General features: G+C 38.5%; 1 protein-coding gene across 3 annotated transcripts in view; it reads left to right on the top strand.

Moving 5' to 3' along the window:
• Positions 1-21,282, top strand: part of Usp24 (ubiquitin specific peptidase 24) — a 138,713-nt gene that overhangs the window by 62,689 nt on the left and 54,742 nt on the right. For all 3 annotated transcript variants that reach the window (XM_085686349.2, XM_085686351.2, XM_085686348.2), the window contains exons 18-32: positions 35-184; positions 1,407-1,538; positions 2,319-2,430; positions 5,010-5,086; positions 6,237-6,377; positions 6,555-6,608; positions 8,299-8,414; positions 10,774-10,840; positions 10,951-11,061; positions 12,092-12,190; positions 12,279-12,452; positions 15,260-15,345; positions 15,538-15,631; positions 17,377-17,532; positions 20,773-20,870. In XM_085686349.2, coding sequence (XP_085542475.1) covers positions 35-184; positions 1,407-1,538; positions 2,319-2,430; positions 5,010-5,086; positions 6,237-6,377; positions 6,555-6,608; positions 8,299-8,414; positions 10,774-10,840; positions 10,951-11,061; positions 12,092-12,190; positions 12,279-12,452; positions 15,260-15,345; positions 15,538-15,631; positions 17,377-17,532; positions 20,773-20,870 — 1,667 coding nt within the window. The remainder of the gene's footprint in view (positions 1-34; positions 185-1,406; positions 1,539-2,318; positions 2,431-5,009; positions 5,087-6,236; positions 6,378-6,554; positions 6,609-8,298; positions 8,415-10,773; positions 10,841-10,950; positions 11,062-12,091; positions 12,191-12,278; positions 12,453-15,259; positions 15,346-15,537; positions 15,632-17,376; positions 17,533-20,772; positions 20,871-21,282) is intronic.

Raw genomic sequence — 21,282 nt, 5'->3', positions numbered from 1 at the left:
TCATGCCACTTTCACTTCTGTTTTTTTTGTTAAGAGCATTATTCAGGACCTGAAGAAAAATTTTGAAATAGTCAAATTGGTAACAGGAAGTTTACTAGCTTGTCATCGACTTGCAGCAGCTGTGGCCGGGCCTGGAGGCTTAACTGGCTTGACATTGGTGGATGGCCGCTATACTTACCGGGAGGTATCAGGCACTGTGTTTTTGTTTCATGGTTTTGAACATTCATTTAACTTTTCTATTTGAGTTGTAAAGTAAATATTTGTTGGGTATAACTATAAAAGGTACAGTGAACTATCTTTGTAATGAGGAAACACTTTTGAATCTTAATTATAATTACAGTTTTTCTTCCTTTTTTTTCCATTAGATTTACTAATTTGTGGTTTTGCCTGCATGTGTATATATCCCACATGTGGGCCTGGTGTTCACAGAGGTCAGAAGAAGGTGTCAGATTTCCTGGAACTGGAGTAACAGATGGTTGTGAACCACCATGTTGGTGCTGGGAATTGGACTCAGGTCCTCTGCAAGAGCAATAAGTGCTCTTAACCACCATGCCATCTTTCCAGTACTTAGCTATAATTTCAAATTGAAGTTCAGAAAAGTAGTATTGTTAGCAACAATTGCTAACTGTGTAGATCATGCATTTTTTATTCAAATCAGTTGATTGCTAATGGTGTTTTAAAAACTGGGTGCAGTGCCTCACACCTGTAATCCAAGAATCCTCAGTCCAGTGGCTCTCTACCTTCCTAATGCTGCAATCCTTTAATACAGTTCCTCATATGTTGTGGTCACCCCCAACCGTAAAATTATTTTGTTGCTACTTCATAACTGCAATTTTGCTGCCTTTATGAATCATAATGTGGAGCTCCAATGGTACATCGGTACTTATGAATCATAATATAATCTGCTATGCAGGGTATTTGATGTGTGAACTCTATGAAAGAGTCATTCGGCATCCCCACCCCCCACCAACGGGTTGTGACTCACAGGTGAGAACTGCTGCTGTAGACTGAGGCAGTAGGATTTTTGTGAACTCATGGCATGGACTACAGTTTGAATTCTATGCTATTCTGGAATTCAGAGTGAGACCTTGCTTCATGCAAAACAAAACAACACCAAAAAACTGCCAGAAATAAAACTTAAATTCACCACTTGTAAGCATGGTGATCCTTTGGAGATTACCAAAATTGAATTTGATCTACATATAAAATCAACTGACTTTGTAATTAATTTGAGGCTGCTACTGCTGCACTGTATTATTGTTTGCTAAGTCCATTTTTTACATTTACTTTATCTTAAATTACAGGAGAAGTGTTCTTTTTTGTAAAGTTTTGTTGTGATGTTCCTTTTAGGTATGAATGCCTCAAATGAGTTAACTGGTTGCATTATTGCTTTTTTTTTTTTCCAGTATTTAGAGGCACATCTGAAATTTTTGGCCTTTTTCTTACAAGAAGCTACACTGTATCTCGGGTGGAACCGAGCCAAAGAAATCTGGGAGTGCCTTGTGACTGGCCAGGACGTATGCGAATTAGATCGAGAGGTGTGTAAGACAGTGTTGAGATGCTGTACTCTGCTCTGTGTCTTGTCTTCTTTCCAGGTTTTGGATCCTCTGTTTGTAGTGTTTCTGTGAATAATAATGGTAGAGTAGGAACTGTAAGTACTAGAAGAAATGTCCTAAAAAAAAATTCATGATGTATGTAAATGTGTGAGCTCTTTAATCATTTTGATTCAATTCTGGGTCTAATACTAAAGTCTACAAAATGAATTTCGATGAAAAATTATAGGTATAATTTAGTTCTTTTCATTTCCTGTGAAACTAATTTTGTTTGTTTGTGAAACTAATTTTAAATCACTACTAAAAAATGTTCATTCCTAAAAATGATATTGTATCCCCAGAAATGATAGCATGAGTCAAGATGCTCAAAACATTTATTGTAACATTTGCAGTTGCTAACAGTGAATCTTAATTTACTCTCACTTTACAGAATAGTAATAACTTCTTCCTGGGCATGTTGGAAGGCCTGAGTTTGTGACGGTTCTTAGCAATGTGCCTGGCATACAGCAAGGCTTAATTGCATGCTGGTGGGAAGACTTAAGTATAAGATCCAGTGAAAAGTGTGACTGTGTAGTCACCAGGGGAGAGACCTGCTAACCGTTCCCATTGCTCCAGATTCCAGATGTTCCAGTGTGGAGTGTCATTTTAGCAGTTGCAGAAATGGTGAAAGGGTTGAAAATAGTCTCTTCACTGTCTAGATGTCCATGTTTTTTTGTCTGTAGTGCGTTATGGTTGGCCTTAGGACAGTTCTGTCTTGATCCACAGATGTGCTTTGAGTGGTTTACCAAGGGGCAGCATGATCTCGAGAGTGACGTTCAGCAGCAGCTCTTCAAGGAGAAAATTCTGAAACTGGAATCATATGAGATCACTATGAATGGTAGGAAAGCTTACAACTATTTGTTTTAGATTTTTTTTTTGAGTAGGAGATTTCATTCTTAACTTTATCCTACTTCTCAGAAGCAGCTAAATGGTTTGGAATAGCTTTGCATACATATCCACATGGTACCTTCCTGAATTTTAAAGTTATATAGCCTAATAGATTAATTTCCAAAATTATCTTTCTGGTATTCCTTAATAAGTAAGATTCATTAGGTAAAAATATATCAAAGTACATAATGCTTCCTTCCTTTCAGTTGTTTCTTTTGTCTAAGTTATTTTATTGAGATTCATTTCCTGTGCTATAGAACTCATTTGTAAATACACAGTCAGCGGCTTTTAGTCTGCACTCACTCGTGAGGCCTTGACTGCTTTCTGACATATAAACATTGTCACCCCAAAAGGAGCCCCGTACTCATTGGCAATCACTCTCCAGCCTTCCCTTGCCCAGCCTCTAATCTTTTTCATTTTTGTATTGGCCCAGTCCGAACATACAAACATACATACATACATGCATACATGCATACATGCTATTTGAGATCTTCTGTAGCTGTTTTCTCTGATTGTAATAGAGGCTTAATGTTTTCAAGGCACTCCCAGGTTGTTGTATGAATCACTTTAGGAGTATAATATTTCACCGGAGCTGTCCTTTATTTGTTAATTCATCATTCTATGAACATTTATTGCTACCACTTTGAGCTATAAACATGATCATATAGCAGTTTTGTGTTTTTATTTCTTTTGGTTATGAATTTTAGAGTCACATTGCCATGAAATTGGCATGAAATGCGACTGTAGGATCTATCAAACTTTTTGCAAAGGGGCTACACCATTTTATAATCCCACCAGCAGTGTGTGAGGGTTCCAATTTTCAATATTGTGAATACTAATTATTGTCTCCCTTTTAAAAGATGTCCTGGTGGGTAGTGAGTTATGTCCTGTAATTATGACTTACTTTTTCCTGCTAACTAATGATACTGAGCATCTATTCAGATTGGTTGTCTTCTATAAGAATAGGTTCTTTGGAAGAATGTCTACTTGTGCTTTTGACTATATTTTGATTAGGCTCTTGTGATGTAAGAGCTCTTTATATGCTCTGGGTATTAGCTCTTTAGAGACATAGCTTGTCAAAATTCCTGTTTTGTATGTTCTGTTCTTTTTTTTTGATGGTGTCCTTTGAAGCACGAAAGTTTTAAATTTTGATGAAGTCTAGTTTACATGTATTTTCTGTTGTTGCTTGTGGATTTTTGTTACTGTTCTGGTCTGTCTGGTTTTTTTAGGACAGGGTTTCATCATGTATCCCTGGCTGATCTGGAACTTGCTATGTAAACCAGTGTAGTCTTGAGCCCACAGAGGTCTGCCTCTACCTCCTGAGCGCTGCGATTAAGGTGTATGGTTACTTGTGCATTTTTAAAGGTGCCTGTGGTTTTTTGAGATGAGATTGAGCTGTGCAGCCCAGGCTGGTCTGGAGCTTCTGGGCTTAAAACAGTCCTCACACTGCTGCAACTTGAGTAGCTGTGATTGCAGGCCTGCATCACACACAGTCTACACCACCCAAAAGCCTGTACCACACATAGCCTACACCACATACAACCTGCACCATACATTCACAGCCTGCACCATATACGCTTGCATCACACAGCCTGCACCACACACAACCTGCACCACCCAAAAGCCTGCACCACATATAGCCTATACCACCCAAAAGTCTCTACTACACACAGCCTACACCACACACAACCTGCAACATACACAGCCTGCATCACACACAGCTGATACCACACACAGCCTGCGCCACCATACAGCCTGCATACAACCTGCACCACACACAGCCTGCACCACACACAGCCTGCACCACACACAGCCTACACACAGCCTATACCACACACAGCCTGCACACAAACTGCATAACCATGCAGCCTGAACACAATCTGCACCACACAGAGCCTGCACACAGCCTGCACCGCACACAGCCTGTACTGCACACAGCCTGCACCACCATACAGCCTGCACACAATCTGCACCACCATACAGCCTGCACACAGCCTACACCACACACAGCCTGCACACAGCCTACACCACCATACAACCTGCACACAGCCTGCACCACACACAACCTGCACCATGCACAGCCTACATCACACACAGGCTACACCACACACAGCCTGCATCACCATACAGGCTGCACACAGCCTGCACCACACACAGCCTACAATATGCACAGCCAATGCACCTTTTTTTTTTTTAAAAAAAAAAAAGATTTATTTATTTATTGTGTACACAGTGTTCGGTCTCCATGTATGCCTGCAGGCCAGAAGAGGGCACCAGATCTCATTACAGATGGTTGTGAGTCACCATGTGGTTGCTGGGAATTGAACTCAGGACCTCCAGAAGAGCAGTCAGTGCTCTTAACCTCTGAGCCATCTCTCCAGCCCCTCAGCCACTGCACTTTTGAAACCTATTCAAGGAACCATTGCCAGGAGCATTTAGCCTTCACTTCTGATTCACTTTAGTCTTTTCACTTTAATCTTTTATCTTGTGTCTGAGTTCATTGATTTGATTGTCATTCTATAATTTTAGGTTTCAACTTATTTAAGACTTTTTTTGAAAATGTGAATCTCTGTGATCATCGATTGAAAAGACAAGGAGCTCAATTGGTATGTACCATACTTTAAATTATTTGATATAGCTTAATATTCAGAGGAAAAAAGCGGGGGAAGCCTGTCTTCTAATATAGTCCTTTTCCCTGCCTACTTAGACATTAGTGGCAGAGGCTCCCTTTTGAAGGCACTAGTAGATGCACGCCCAACACTATCAACTAGGAAGTTTGTTCACTCTTCACCTCTCTCATCTAGGAATAGATGGATTTCCAGGGGAATTAATCCAGCAAGATATTTATTTGTTTGTTTGTTTTATTGGTTTTTCAAGACAGGGTTTCCCTGTAGCTTTTGGAGCCTGTCCTGGAACTAGCTCTTGTAGACCAGGCTGGCCTACAAGAACTCACAGAGATCTGCCTGCCTTTGCCTACCGAGTGCTGAGATTAAAGGTGTGCACCACCACTGCCCAGCAATCCAGTGACTTCTGCATAACAATTCAGTTGTACCTGAGAATGAAAAAATCTTCATCCTAGGTTGTCATTGGCAAGGATTGCAGGGGGAAATGTGGGAACAGACTATTAAGAATCCATAGAATCCTCATATTCACGTGTGTCTTTAACACAAGAAAGCACTGATCTTTCTAAGCCCCTGTTGTTTAGGTCCTGTACCCGAGGTGGTCAGAATGTTTACATGATACTTTAAAGTGATGATAATGGACTGACTGAACCTCTGAAACTGTAAACTGTCACCTCAATTAAATGTCTTCATTGTAAAAAAAAAAAAAAAAAAAAAAAAAAAAGTGCAGTATTCTGCTATTTCTAACCAAGCTTTGAGAAGGACTGCGTCGAGTTCCCAGGATTAGTAGCCACTTTAGTGTTGATTCATTTCTTTTGATGAGAAGTCCATAAAGATGATATCTGTCTCACTTTTTGGCTTCTGATTGACTAGCTTCTTTGGGTAGTTGTCTGCCTTGTGCCAGGAATTTCTGGAGAAACATCTCTGCTCCTAATCTGATTGCCATGAAGGGTGCCTGTTGTTTCTGTGGTTGGTTGGTTTTCATGTGAGAGTTCCACTACAGTAGTGGTTTTTGATAAACAAGCTTTATTTTGTTGAGCAAGGTTCAGACTCAATGGTGTAACAGAAAATAGTTACCAAAAGTGTTATAATAATAGCCTACTGTTTAATTTATATATATTTTAATTTTATACAGTATGTAGAAAAGCTGGAATTGATAGGAATGGATTTCATTTGGAAAATAGCCATGGAATCACCTGATGAAGAAATTGCTAATGAAGCTATTCAATTAATCATAAACTACAGTTACATTAATTTAAATCCTAGGTTAAAAAAGGTGAGTATCCAAGTGAAAATGCTATTCAGACACAAAAATGTGAAAGTTATGTATTTGTTATTGCTAAGTTGTATTCCTTGTATCACAATTTGACATATTTTGATATTTTGTCTTGACTAATGTTTACAATTAAATGCCAAAGTGTAATTTTAATTTCCATATGCTTCCTATTTTCAGGACTCAGTGTCTTTACATAAAAAATTTATTGCTGATTGCTACACAAGACTAGAAGTGAGTAACAATTTCTTGCCTTTTAAGTGAGTTCTTTTCCTCTATAAGTTTATAGTTTTGAATAATACATAATGCTGGTATTTGTGGCTAGGTACTGTTGGAGAAGTGATCAGAAGTGCAGTGTTATGGCATGGGAACAGGCATTTGAATTGATGTCTGTCAGGAATTAAGTGCTTGCTGCAAAGCATGAGGACCTATATTCAGATCTAGGTGCTGGCGTTGCTATTGGTGTCGGTAACTCCAGTTACTGGAGGTGTATCCCAGGGGCTTACTTGGTCAGCAAGTCTAACCCAAAACATTGAACTTCGGGTTCAATGAAGAGATCCTGTATCAAAAAACAAGGTGGAGAGCAAATAGAAGAAGACACCTAATATTAACCTCTGACCCCCAAACACATGTACTCATGAACATGAGGATGCATGCATGCATGCTCACACACCAACTACACTCAGAAAATCTTACCTTCTACCTCATCCCTTCATTCTTCTATCTGTCTTTCTACCTCTCTGTCACATCTGCTGCTGATGTATTCCACATTGGTAGTAAAGTATCTATGTTTTACATATTTTATACAATAAATGCCATTTAAAACAGCAGTAGGTGACTAGGAAGGAAGCAAACAATGTTGGCTCTCTTTGTTCATTAGAAGCCTATGGTTTAATAGTCTATCATATTTATTTTTACTGCCTTAGTTCCATCATGATAACTAAAGCAATGAAGATTAACGTTCAGCTGAAATCTGTGCTTGAAGTTTTATAGCTAATGGAGTATTCCAAAAGTATAAAATACCACTGTCCCCATATTGTAGGGAGGATGCCCCTTGTTTGTCCCGGCTGCCCAGCTAGCTTACACCTGAAATAACCACACAGAAACTATATTAATTAAAACACTGCCATTAGCTCTAACTTCTTATTGGCTAACTCTTACATATTAGTTTAACCCATCTCCATTAATCTGTGTATCACTACATGGCAGTGGCTTACTGGAGATTCTAACCGGTGTCCATCTCAGGCAGAGGATCCACGGCTTCTCCCTGACTCTGCCCTTCCTCCCAGCATTCAGTTCTGTTTTTGCTGCCTACCTAAGTCTGCCCTATCAGGCCCAAAGCAGTTTCTTTATTCATTAGCCAATGAAAGCAACACATGAACCGAAGAACCTCCTACACCATCCCCAGATGTTACTAATAAGTTAATCTTCACCGTGGCAAGCAAATACTCTGTAAAATATTCCCCAGATTGTGACTTCCATACAAATATATCATCATTAAAAAAACACTCATATTCAAATTCTTCTATATGAAGTACAATATAGGTATTAACATATCTTAACTAGCTCTTTTTAATATTTTTATTACTTGTATGTAGTATGTGTATGATAGCACAAGAGGGATATTCTCATGCCGTGTTGCATACGTGTAGGTCAAAAGACTCAATTTTATGGAATGAGTTCTCCTTCTTTCTTTTCATGGGTCCCAGGGATTCACCTCAGGTCATCAGTCTTTCTTGGCAAGTGCTTTACCTGCTGAGCCATCTCATAGCCCTCAGCCAGTTCTTATTTTGCCTCCCAGGGATTATTTGGTACAGACTTTCATTGTTAGAACTGGAAGGAGTCTTCCTGGCACCTGGTGGTTAGAGATCAGGTTGAGAAAACCCAGATATGAAATGAATAATGATTATTTTGTACTTTACAGGCAGCTAGTTCAGCACTTGGTGGCCCCACTCTAACACATGCTGTGACCCGAGCAACAAAAATGCTCACTGCAACGGCAATGCCAACTGTAGCAACATCAGTTCAGTCTCCATATAGGTAAGTGGCTTCAAAAATGAATACAATCACATAACACAAAAGTGTATATTTTTTAAAAAATGTTGATGCTATGCCATTCCCAACATTTTTTCACTGGTGTCCTCATTTTATGTCATAGCTTCTGCAAGCTATTTTGGAGAATTGTATGTCCTAATGTCCACCTTTGTCAGTGTCCTAAAGATCTATAGGTGCTCACCAGAGTCACCCTAGTATCCCTTCTTCCACATCTGGCCTTTGGACACGTTGTTTTTACTTTATTTTCTACTACTTTGGTTGTGTGTAACTGAGTAACTGAGTAGTCTAATCTTAAAAATTTAATAAAGATCTATTCACTGGGCAAAATTTTTTTTTCACCCAGGTTTGAAATATTTGTATTTCAGAAATAAAATATGCAGATAAAGATTTTCTCCTTGAGTAGTCCCAGAGCATGGGAGAAAGAAAAGGAAATGAACAATACTGATTTAAATTATGCAGTATAATACAAATCATAGCCCACTAAAATATTCACCTAAAGTTATTTTTTAAAAAAAAAAATTAGGCAGAGCTTTACCATCAAATAATATTTGTGTGACAACTCTGAATTGACATTTACACTGCTGCTTAGAGTTTAAAGTGTTATTAGAGTCTGAGTTTAGTGTTTGCTGTGGAGCCTTAAATTGAGCACTCATAAGCAGCCCGACATCACTGGTGCTCTGGATCCTCGGTAGCACAGAGAAGAGCTTGCTCTGAGTATCACTCTGCTGCCCTCTACAGATAGCTTCATATACAGTCCTTTTCTACTGGAACAATTGTGTGTGTTTTCCCTTTTTGAGATACTTTTTTCTCTCTCTTTCTTCTTCCTTAAGAAAAGTAATCAAGATAGTGTCTTTTCCCAAATTCTTCTAAAATATGTCTTTAGAGAAATGAGCTGAGTATTAGATGTTTTACTTTGTTAATACAATGGAATGGAACAAAACTCATCCCCCTAAGACTTCATTTTTAAATGGTAGAAGTGATTATAGAGTTAGTTCATAATAAGAACAAATGCTTTTCCCATCTCGTGTGTGTGTGTGTGTGTGTGTGTGTGTGTGTGTGTGTGTGTGTTTCAAATAGAATTTATATTAAGAATTCTCAGTACAATGTTCTAAAGGTTAGTTCAGGCCTGTTGCTTGGTTCCTTAACAGTTCATCTTATCAAGTAAGTCATTTATGACGTATTGAATTGGATTTTCAAACTGCTACTTCAAATGAATCTATTTTTGCCCCTCTTTACCAAGTGCTTTTTATTCTGAATCTTTTCACATTTAGCTAACTAGAGTCCACATAATTTTTTAAATGTCCTTATTTAAGTAGTGTAAATAAAATGTAGTTTAGATTTGAATTTGAACAAGAGTGTTGCATTTTGTCTCATTTCAGGAGTTTTTAAAGAATATTTTGGAATCTGCATTTGTTGTAATCTAAAGAGTGTGGGTTTTTCTACCATATTCTCAACATCACAATGGTTTCTGTAGTTCATTTAATTATTGAGATGTATCAGAACAGGCTGCTTGATTCTGTTATTTATGAAGGTCTTGGGTACTTTTCATCTGACTTCTAATTCTCGTTCTTGCCCATAGATTGGAAGGTTAGAGAGTGCAGTCGTATAGATTTGACAGAACTGTTAAAATGTTCTTAATCAATAGTTACAAAAGTGAACATTCGCATATTGCTAATCAGTGTGCCAGTTCAATCACCGGGAAATGGTAGTATCTCTTCTCGGGTTAAAGTCATTCAAGCCTGGCGGTGGTAGCGCACACCCTTAATTCCAGCACTCAGAAGGTAGAGGCACGCTGATCTCTGTGAGTACAAGACCAGCCTGGTCTACAGAGCTAGTTCCAGGACAGGCTCCAAAGCTACAGAGAAACTGTCTCCCCCCTCCCCAAAAAAGTCATTCATAGTCTGATTTCATTTTCAATTAATAACTTGTATTAATGGGTATACTTGTTTACACCTGTCTTCTGATTTTCCAGTCAATGCAAAACTTTGTCAGATTCCATTTATTTGAAGAATTTTGTGGCATATTTTAATTTTAAGATTATGAGATTCAAGTTCTCTGATTGTTCATTCTTAATGAATTGGTGAACACACACACCTGGAGACCTAGATCCTGTTTTTATGGAATGACTGTTTAAAGAATAAAGGAAACACGGGAAGGGACCGGCTTCTCCCATATTCCATCTGAGCATTGCAGCTCTAAGTGGGTGAAAGGAAAGTCTAATCTTTGTATGTTTCAGTTTTGACCAGTGAGTGCTGATTGAAGTTGTGACCTTAGTGAAACAGAACTGAGCTGAAGTCACTGACTCATTTCAAATATGTTTAAAGTCTTTTTTTTTAACTCATAGATCAACAAAACTTGTGATAATTGAGAGATTGCTTCTCCTAGCAGAACGCTATGTGATCACAATAGAGGTGTGTTCTCTTCTTTATTCCTATTGTGAGATGAGGTGGGTTGGAGCGTGTGTTTGACACGTTTGGTTGTGCCACAGTGCATCTGATGCAGTTGGCTTTTCTCTTTGAAGGATTTTTACTCTGTTCCACGAACTATTCTACCTCACGGTGCCTCATTTCATGGACATCTTTTAACTCTTAATGTTACCTATGAGTCTACCAAAGATACCTTCACTGTAGAGGTAAGTTTATACTAAGCTCAGTAGCTTTTTCATGTCTTGTTTCGTAAGAATGATGCTGATGGAGATGAATGATGGTTCTCAAAGGTATTTGATAAACAAATTGAAAATAAAGACTGAGGTCTCTGGGGAGATGGCTCAGTTAGTACTTACCATACAAGCATGAAGACCTGTTTGGGTCCCTAGCACCCAGGTAAAAAGCTGGCATGGTAGTATGTACTTATGTAATCCTAGACCTAGAGGTGGGATCTAGGAAGATCCCTAGAGATCACTTAGCCAATCAGTGAGCTCTAGGTTTAATGAGTGTCTCAAAAATAAGGTGGAGAGTAGTAGAAGACACTTGACATCAATTATTTGGTTTTCACGCACATGAACACATACACTCATACACCACACATGTACACATAAAGTAAACCTGAAATGAAAGGAAACTATGGAGTATAAACAGATATATAAGTAAATATATAATGCCAAGTAAAGAGAAGTGTTATAAAGAATAAATAATAATAAAGGATAATAAGTTGGTAGAAGATGATGGTATTGATGAAATGTCTTGGATAAAGATGAATCCCTGAGGTGGGTAGTATTTGAACAGGGATAGAAAAGCAACAGAGTAATTGCTTTTATTAGTAGTCTTTCAGGCAGAGAGCAGCAGGTATAAAGGCTCACAAGGCGACTGTTGAGAGTAGGTATGATGAGAAAGTTAGGAATAGAAGACATTTCCAGGGAGTGGCTTGAGATCTTATTCCATACATAAAGGGGAGGAATACATAAATGACATCAGACATTTAACACTTGACAAAGGGAGTGACCCAAGGGCAGAGTCTTGCCAAGATTCTGCTGTATTCCTGGCTTTTAGAAAAGGGTCCAGCAGATGCTCAGGACTGTTGTTTGAAGGACTAAGTAATGAAAGGCTGGAGAGATAACTCAACAGTTAAGAACACCGCTCTTCCAGAGAATAATGAAATGAAATGAAATGAAATGAAATGAATAAATGAATAATCTCACCCCAGTGTTGGTTTTTATTTTCTAGGCACACAGTAATGAAACCATAGGCAGTGTCCGGTGGAAGATAGCCAAACAGCTATGCTCTCCTGTGGACAACATACAGATATTTACGAATGATAGTCTGGTAGGTTTAAGCAATTGTTGGGATGTTAGCCCAGTTTGATTAGTTTCCTCCTCTTTCCTCCCAGTAACTAAGAAACCTCCTTTTGCAGCTGACAGTGAATAAAGATCAAAAGCTCCTCCACCAGCTGGGATTTTCTGATGAGCAAGTTCTCACAGTGAAGACCTCTGGCAGTGGGACCCCCTCTGGGAGCTCTGCAGATTCCTCAACAAGCTCCAGTAGCAGCAGCAGCGGGGTTTTTAGTTCATCGTATGCCATGGAGCAGGTACAGAGAGCAACTTCAGAGTAGAAAAGAGATTTAATAACTACTGCCTTTCCTTCCGCCTTTGGTCCATACAGATTTGGGTGTTCACATCTCTCTAGTCTGGCCAAATCTGAGTAAAGAAAACTGCAATTGAGAACTGATTCAGGACAGAGAAGATACATAACTTACAGTCTTCTGGGTTCTGAAGCACCGGCTCCGTCATTCCACCGGACTTCTTTCTTCCTCTCCTACATCTCTCTTTGTTGATTACTGGGTCATTCATTCCTCAGTACTCAGTTGTGGTGTACAGGCGGGAGGGTAAAGTGTTTGCCATACAAGCATGAGGAACTGAGTTCAATCCTCACACCCATGTAGAACAGAGAGAAGGTGAGAACATGTTTATAATCTTATAACTTGGGAAGCAGAGACAGATGTTGTGGTCCTACTTAGCCACCTAGCATGGTCAGTGAACTCCAGACCAGTAAGACACCCTGTCTCAAATAACAGGGTAAATGTCTCCTAAAGTGGATGCCTGGCCTATATGTGTATATTTACCTGCACACACATGTATTTGCACATACCTCCATCCCAAAATAATCAGTTTCACTACCATTTATGAGCCTATTTTCTCCTCAGATCAACAAAGCTCCTGAAAAGAGTGATTTAAACTCACTTCTAACTTTGGTTCATCCTTTCTTGCTCTTCTTGAGTCTTTCTCAGGTTCATGTGTCTGCCTCTCAATTCTCATCTTCTTGACGCTTCAGGGAGGCATTTTCTCTTTGGTCATTGTGTTTTATCCTTTATTGGGTACTCACCTCTGCCTCTGTAATATTTTTTAGTAAACCTAGTTCTTGGAGCTTCCTTTTCTCTGTATTCATTCCCAAACTGCATAAAGTCCAGAGACATGATCTGTCTATTAACTCGGTGTCCCTTCACTGACTACTAGATACCCCAATGGAAGTACACCCAAAGCGGAGCTCCTCCCTAATTACCCTTCTCTTGTCATCGTGCCCTCAGTCCTGAATTTCTCATTTTATAGTCTTGTTCCATCTCAGATCAAGGCATCTCTGCTTTTGTAAGTTGTTCATATCTGAGCCCTTAGATCAGTCATTCTCAACCTTCCTAATGCTGTGACTCTTTAATATATATAGTTTCTCATGTTGTGATGACCCTCAAACACAAAATAATTTTGATTGCTACTTTATAACTGTCATTTTTCTCTAAAATAATTGTGTCTCATGGTTTTAGACAACCCCTGTGAAAGATTAGATCAACTTCCAAAGGAGTTGCAACCTACAAGTTGAGACCTGCTGCCTTAGATCCTTTCTCTCACACCCATATCCATCTGCAAGTCTTTGGCGCTATCTTTAAAATCTGTTCAGAACCCAGAGGTGGATATTTCCCTCCACCTCTCCGGCTTTTATACAACCACCACCTTCACTTGAATGTTACCATTGCTCAAAGTTGGGAGTCTCTGCGTGGCTCTCAGCAGCCCCAAATCACATTGTGTCACCCCTCAAATCACTCTACTTGCCACTGTCACACGTGGAGCAAAAGGTAGGGCTTTTCCTGAGAACCCTGGAGTGTTTCTGCGGCCTCTCTATGACCCTCTCCTCACACCTTTAGAGCTGCACTGCTTCTCTGTGTGTCCTCAAATATGGTTCGGTTTGCACTTTCTCTTGCATACACCAAAAACGTTGTTTCCTAACGTGTTCAATAGGGTGTCTGACTCTCACATCAGCTTTTGCTCAAATACCAGCTACTCTGCGAGCCTTTTTGACATCCTGTTTAAGTTGTCGACCCCATTTCTACCATCTCTGATTTATTTTTCATTAACATACTTCACTTTTTATTTATGTACTCTGTCTTCTAGTAAAACATTAAGCTCCATGAGAGTAAACTGGGTTTTTTTTGTTTACTGCCACACCCCAATACCTGAAACAGCACCTGGAACAGAATGGGTCAGTCAATACTTGAGTGACTTCATGAGGTAATTGATCTGTTTATATTTCTCTGGGTTAAGACCGAGGCTGACTTCAGGGACACAGAACTGAACACGGCCGTTCTGTTCTTTAGGGTATTACTGTCTAGAGAGGAAGCTCGTGTGAAGTGAAGATATTTGTAACATATGTGTTTATTGCGTTTGGTCCTTTACTTCTATATGTAAACTCTTTGATTCTCTTTTTTCTTGACAACACTATTGCACTACTTCGTACAAGAATTTAGGAAGTCTCACTCAGTGTATCATGACAATAAGCAAACACGGTATACATGGCTGCTTTCAAATTCAACAACTTAAAACTATGTAATATATTCAGGTAGATATCCTAAATTTATTAAAGTCATTTCTTGTACCCTAGATCAGGTATCTGCACTTTATTTACATCAGAATCTTTTTGGGGGGGGGGTTCACATTTTTTTCCCTGATCTTTAGCAAAACCAGGGTAACCTTTTTTCAACTTGAGTTGCTCGTACTTGTGTGTTGGGTGTGAGTGGACACACATAGATACTGCTTTAATTTTGTTTTCAGATCATTCATTTCCTTCCTATGTTTTCCCAAAGTCACTGATGAGCTTATTGGTGCCTGCTCTCTGTTGTGACGCCTACGCATGCCCCTACTTTACATCACTTCTGCTGCCTTCTTCTTGGGCCTTAGTCCAAGCAGGTAGCCAGGGGAAGTGTTGACTGAATAACATGTTTTCAATCTCCCCCAAACTTTGTAGTCACAACCTTCCAGTAGTGTTTTTATTGTTTGTAAGTTTGGTTAGAAGAAGAAAATTCTGTTTTTAGTATGTATTTATAGTTTGTTGTTTTTGTTTTTCCCTCAGGAGAAATCTCTCCCTGGTGTGGTGATGGCACTTGTATGTAATGTGTTTGACATGCTATATCAGCTTGCCAATCTAGAGGAGCCAAGGTAAACGCATGTATTTGTGAGACTTGAGAGCAAGTTATTAAAAGTTGATGACCCAAGTAAATGTTGCTTGAAATGTGTTTTATTTTATTTGTACATACATACATACATAACATACATATATGTGTATGTGTATTATATATACCAAAAGACTTATTGCTGAAGAAATTTATTTTATTTTTGAAAATTTCTCAGGATAACTCTACGAGTACGGAAGCTTCTGCTCTTGATACCCACTGATCCAGCCATTCAGGAAGCCCTTGATCAGCTGGATTCTTTAGGCAGAAAGGTATTCATATTTTTGATAGTTATTTAACTAGCTTAAGATTTTGTGTTATGATTCATTGAAAACATTATCTGAATTCTACAAAGGTCATATGATAGCATCTTTCTATAATACTTTTCCCTTTTTAAAAGCACCTTGCCATAAGTTAAAATCAGAACTTTGGGGGCCCTGTAAAAGATCCAAACAGATCTGATAATGAGATAAAGTTTTAGGAAGAGCCTGTGCCTGGTATAAAAGAAGAGACTGGTGCACAGAGATATGTACTTACTGTTGGGGATCAGACAGTTCTGATGGTGTTGAGATGTTCTCTGTAGATGTCAGTGCAAGCAGTGTTCCAAGAAGAGGTGAGAATGGGAAGTCTATTCAGATTTACTTTATCAACCTGTATTAAACCTTGGGGAGTCTGATGCCACATGGTTTATTCCCAACAAATTTAAACAGTATAATTTGGAAAAAAGTTTCCCAGTGTGATACAATCCCCAGTATACAAGGAAGCATAACTACATCAAAACCCAACTCAAGGTACATGTCATTTCTTCTCTGAAGATGGTTTCAGAAGATTGGCTATCTTTACTAACTTAAGGGCCTAGGGAAGGATCTGGCTTGGTCTCAGTCATACAGATAGCATAGAAGTCATTTGGGCTTTTAGCCATCTCTGGTTCTGGTTGTGGGAGTTTGGGGAGCCCCTGGCTATATAGATAATGTGAGGGCCATTTAGATTGCTAGTCACTTCCGGTCCTGGTATAGGAGCATGGCATGGCCTTGACCTACAAATAATGCAGACACCAGGCTGTTAATCACTTCCAACTCCCAGCTTCCTGGATGAAAGAACAGGTTACATGTCCATTCCTTTGAGAGGACAATACTGTGTGCTTAAAATTCTTGATTTCCCTGTAGATTTGTGAGTGCAGGGACCTTTGCACTCCCAACAAGATGCCTCCCTGGATCTGATTATTCTGTCTAAAGTCTTTGTATAAGTGTATCATCATTACTTTTTTCACAAGTAACACTTCCGTTCTTTTTGATTGAGCGTGTTGGTGTCTGCCTGTAACTCCAGCATTCAGGAGACAGGCAGAAAGATCTAAGTTTAAGGTCAACCTGAACTACATATTAAGACCCTGTCTCAGAAAGACAAGGGTTGGGCATTGTAACATTTGCCCTCATACACAGACCTGTTCAGTCCCTATCAATGCAAAAAAAAAAAAGTAGAAAAGTGGTTTATTTTGTTTGATTTTCAGAATATTGTTCCCCGAGATATTTACACATAAACTATTTTATATGTCATATATATGACAAAGTTTTGTATTTAATATTTTAGAGGTTGAAAATCGGATCTGTTCAGTCGTGTCATCTGTGGCTTAGGTATTAACCTGAAAGAACTGTTGTAACTGAAACAACGTCAGCCAGAAGCAGTCCTCAAGACTCCTCTGCTAGCAGTCTTACAGATCATTAAAAGCACAAAAGTTAAACATGGGAGAAAATGAAGATGGCTTTCCTAGTATTTCGTAGAATGCAGTCTCAAAGCATTCGTGGAGTGTTTGGCCATCATTCATTGTGTGTTTTGTTAGTAGAGAATTAGGTGGTTTTATGAAGTAGGTTTGTTCAATCCTTTATTCACTTGTTTTTTTTTTTCCTGAGAACTTAGTGTGGCTTATATTAAAGAGGAAAAGAACACAAAGCATAGAGATCTGCTTCTCCTTAAAGTGTGATTTTAAGACACGTGTTTCTTCTCTACCCTTTAAACACAGAAAACCTTGCTCTCTGAAACAAGCTCCCAGTCTTCAAAGTCTCCGTCCCTGTCATCAAAGCAACAGCATCAGCCCAGCGCCAGCTCCATCTTGGAGAGTTTGTTCCGCTCTTTTGCTCCTGGCATGTCAACCTTCAGGGTGCTCTACAACTTGGAAGTAAGAAAGATTTTTCCTTGCATTTCCTTTGACAGGCCTATTTTGGTTGAAAGAGCATAACTCTTCCAACCAAAGATTTTATTATGGAATGCTCTACTAGAAAATTAATGTAGAAAAAAAGAGATAAATTGAAACTTTTTTCATCTTTGGAAATTCTTATTTTTTTTTCCATTTATACCTCTATGCATTGTTTACTCACAAAATAAGATCTAAGTAAAGAATTAGGAAATCTTACATGTCCTGCGTCTCATTGCCTTCCTCTGTAAGCTTTACAAGTCTATAATGTGAATTATCTTTAGGTTTCTTGCTTAAATACATTGAATTTTTTTAAGTTGTAGTTTGTTAACGTTAATACAGATTTATGAAGAATTTGTCAAGAAGCACACTAACATTACTATTTTAAGTTCTCAGAAGACTATTAAATGAATTAGAGCAATTGTTTTTAATTATCTTTTATCTTATTATGTTTTATTTCGTTATTTAGGATTTTATAATAAATGCATAGACTGAAGTAGCTTAAACCACAATTTATTATTGCTCATAGTTGTGGAAACTGGACAACCCCAGATCAAAACGTCAGCTGATTCAGTGTCTGGCCTACTTCCTGGTTCATAGACAGCTGGGCTCTCTCTGTCTCTTCACTTGGTAGATAGTGGGTGAAAGGGCTCTCTGAGGTCACTTAGAGCACTAATCCCCCTCGTGAAAGTGTCACCTTCATGACTTTACCATTTCCAATAGCCTCCATCCTGTAGTACATACTGGAGATTTAAATTTCAAACAGTGAATTTAGGGGGTGTCTTAGTTAGGACTTTTATTGCTGTGAAGACACCATGACCATGGCAACTCTTTTAATTGGGGTGGCTAGCTTGTAGTTTTAAAGGTTAAGTCCATTATCATCACGATAGGGAGCATGGCAGCAGACAGGTAGACATGGTGCTAGATTAGCTGAGAGTCCTACATCTTGCAGGCAGCAGGAATTCGACTGAAACACTGGGCAGTATCTTGAGCATAGAAATCCTCAAAGCCCACAGTGACACACTTATTCCAATAATGCCATACACACTCCAACAAAGCCACACATCCTAATAGTGCCACTCCCTATAAGATTATGGGTGCCAATTGCATTCAAACTACCACAAGGGACATATAATCAGTTGTCCAATGCAATTATTTATCTCATTAAAAATAGCTTTAAATGAATATATTTAACTTGCCAAACACTGCTTGTTTTCTGTTTACAAATCATTACAGTGACTAAAAAACAAAGTAATTGCTTCTTGGTTTATATGAGACACACAGGACTCTGGATGTACTTAATCAGGAAAGGAAAGTACAAACAAAATGGGAAGTATCTGGGTACAAACACTTCTGCTCCCAGGATGTCCTGGATCACAATATTTGTAAAAGCCTTGAATGAATTAGCTTTTGTCCTAGAGAGATATATCCACATCAGTAACTAAGTAGCCTAAGTGTATCATGAAGCCCAATTAGATAACAGATGTCTTGGTTAGTATGCATTTTAAGTAGATTTTGATTCATAACGAATGTCATAATTAGTAAGGGGAAACCTGTATTTTCCCTGAGATTTACTCATCTAATCTAATTTGGAGTATATAATTATACCCTTTTTTATTTGTTCAAAGTATGATGATATTACATATTAGCCTTAAAGTATTCATTTTTGTGAAAAGACACATTCGTTTTTAAAAGGAAAATATTTAGTAAAACATTTTTTAAATGAAATATGACCTTATATAACATGGACATTTAAAAATAAGTACAAAATTCTAAGACAAAATTGTTTTTGGCCTACTTAAACTTAAAATTTTTTATCTTTTGATTCCTATTAGATTAACTGCTTTTGCGTGGTTATTTCTGAAAAGTTAAGGTGTAATTGCATCACCTGTATTTGAGATCACCTAGTAAAGCAAGACCAGCAGTGAGGTGTAGCTCATCACCTTAATTTAACGACTTAAATGTCATTGTCATATAACCCAAAACAGTGCAGTTGTAAAGTATCTCCAGTGTAATTTTAGGGCTGCAAAGGGACTGTGAATTCCTTTAATAGATATGTTTTGCTTCAGATGTACAAAATAAGTGGAAAACCTAATTCTCCCCAAAGCTGGTGCCTAAAATGATAATTTCCTTGAATTTTGCTCATTCACTTACATTGGTCCACTAGGAAACCTCAAACCTAATACTATAAGTACCTCTTCCTTTCAAGAAAACTGATTTTCCCTAAACTGTGGCTCACTGAAAATGGTGCACTGTCAGCAGATAACTGGAGTCCCACTCCCTTGTTATATTTACTCTGAAGCTGAGGAGCTCTTTCCCAAAGAGAACCTAGGAAGAAGTTGTCTCTAGTCAAAACCCCACATTAAGTGCATAAGCTTAAAATGCCCATAGCTTTACAGAAGTACAATTTTTAGAATAGAAAGTAATTTGAGTTCAAAATATCTAGTTTAAAACTATGATCATGAGATAGATATTTAAATCGTAACAACTAAATGAGCTATTGTTTCCCTAATACTTGTTTGTACTGCTGCTCACCTTAAAATTATATTTCTCCTAGTTTGACAGTCTGTTGGTGTGTAGAATCATCCTCCTTTAGCTGATGAGGAAAATGAGGCAATGGAAAAATTACATTATATGATCTCTCAGCTCATAGCTAGTAAAATTAGAACATGAACTGGTGCTAGAAATTGGTTCTGGGTTATGGTGATTTGTGTAATAGAATCCTCCACCCATCACAATATTCAGTTAAGCTTTAGGTAGGTGTTGCAGTATCAGAAAAGGGCGGAGATATTAAAAACCACCTAGATTTGAAATCTTATCATGTGACCTTTAGCCCCTGCCCTTACGAAATAAAATGCATGTACCTAATGCAGAGCACATGTCTAGTGAATACAGCTATATTCTTTAGGGACTTCAGCTCGCGGGCTTTGTTTTTGAACTGTTTATAAAACTCTGGCCTCTGTGTTTAAAGAATATATTTTGCTTATTAAATAAATTTATTTGTTGTTATCTAAGCTTGAAGGCATTTCATGAAAAGACATGGTTCAAAACTGGAAAAAGAAATCCTAATTAAATACAGTATGGAAAAATGTGATTGTCTTTGTTGGGGAGAAATCAGACTTCATAGACTTCTGGGGAAACTAAGATGTGGCATTAAAGAAATTCTGAGTTGAGTTGTTTCTACAGAAAGTGTTAGGGTGATTAACTTTCTTGCTTGCTCCCCAGGTTCTAAGCTCTAAACTCATGCCCACAGCTGATGATGACATGGCAAGAAGCTGTGCAAAGTCCTTCTGTGAGAACTTCCTCAAAGCAGGAGGTTTGAGGTTTGTGAGTTGCAAAACCAGTTCTGTGTGGTCATATTAGTTTATTTCTCTCCCAGAAGCCTTGCTTATCCTTCAGTGTACATAAAACGTTATGAGGGTTAAAATGAATAGGAATGATGCTGGGATCCTTTAGGATATTTCTCTTCATTTTCTGGCTTTTGACTACTGGGGAAAACTTAATGAAGTATGTCTCTCTCCCCTTTGCTAGTGGGAGAAGTTTTCAAGAGGAGTACTGGTGAAGCAGCCATCTCTGTTTAAGTCTCCCGTCAGTTTTGGTTCCTATATTGCAGTGACATTAATGCTGGTGAAGTGAAGCAGGGTTAATTGGGCAGAACCCTTTTTGTCAGAGGCTTGTGCTTAAAGAGTAACAAACAGCTAACTAGCTAGCCTGGAAGTAGGCATATCGTTTGCA

This window comes from Myodes glareolus, chromosome 3 (genome assembly GCF_982192425.1).
Source record: "Myodes glareolus chromosome 3, mMyoGla1.1, whole genome shotgun sequence".
NCBI classification, from domain to species: domain Eukaryota; kingdom Metazoa; phylum Chordata; class Mammalia; order Rodentia; family Cricetidae; genus Myodes; species Myodes glareolus.
Note: the sequence above shows the minus strand (reverse complement) of the source record. Positions and strands in the feature narration are given on the sequence as shown.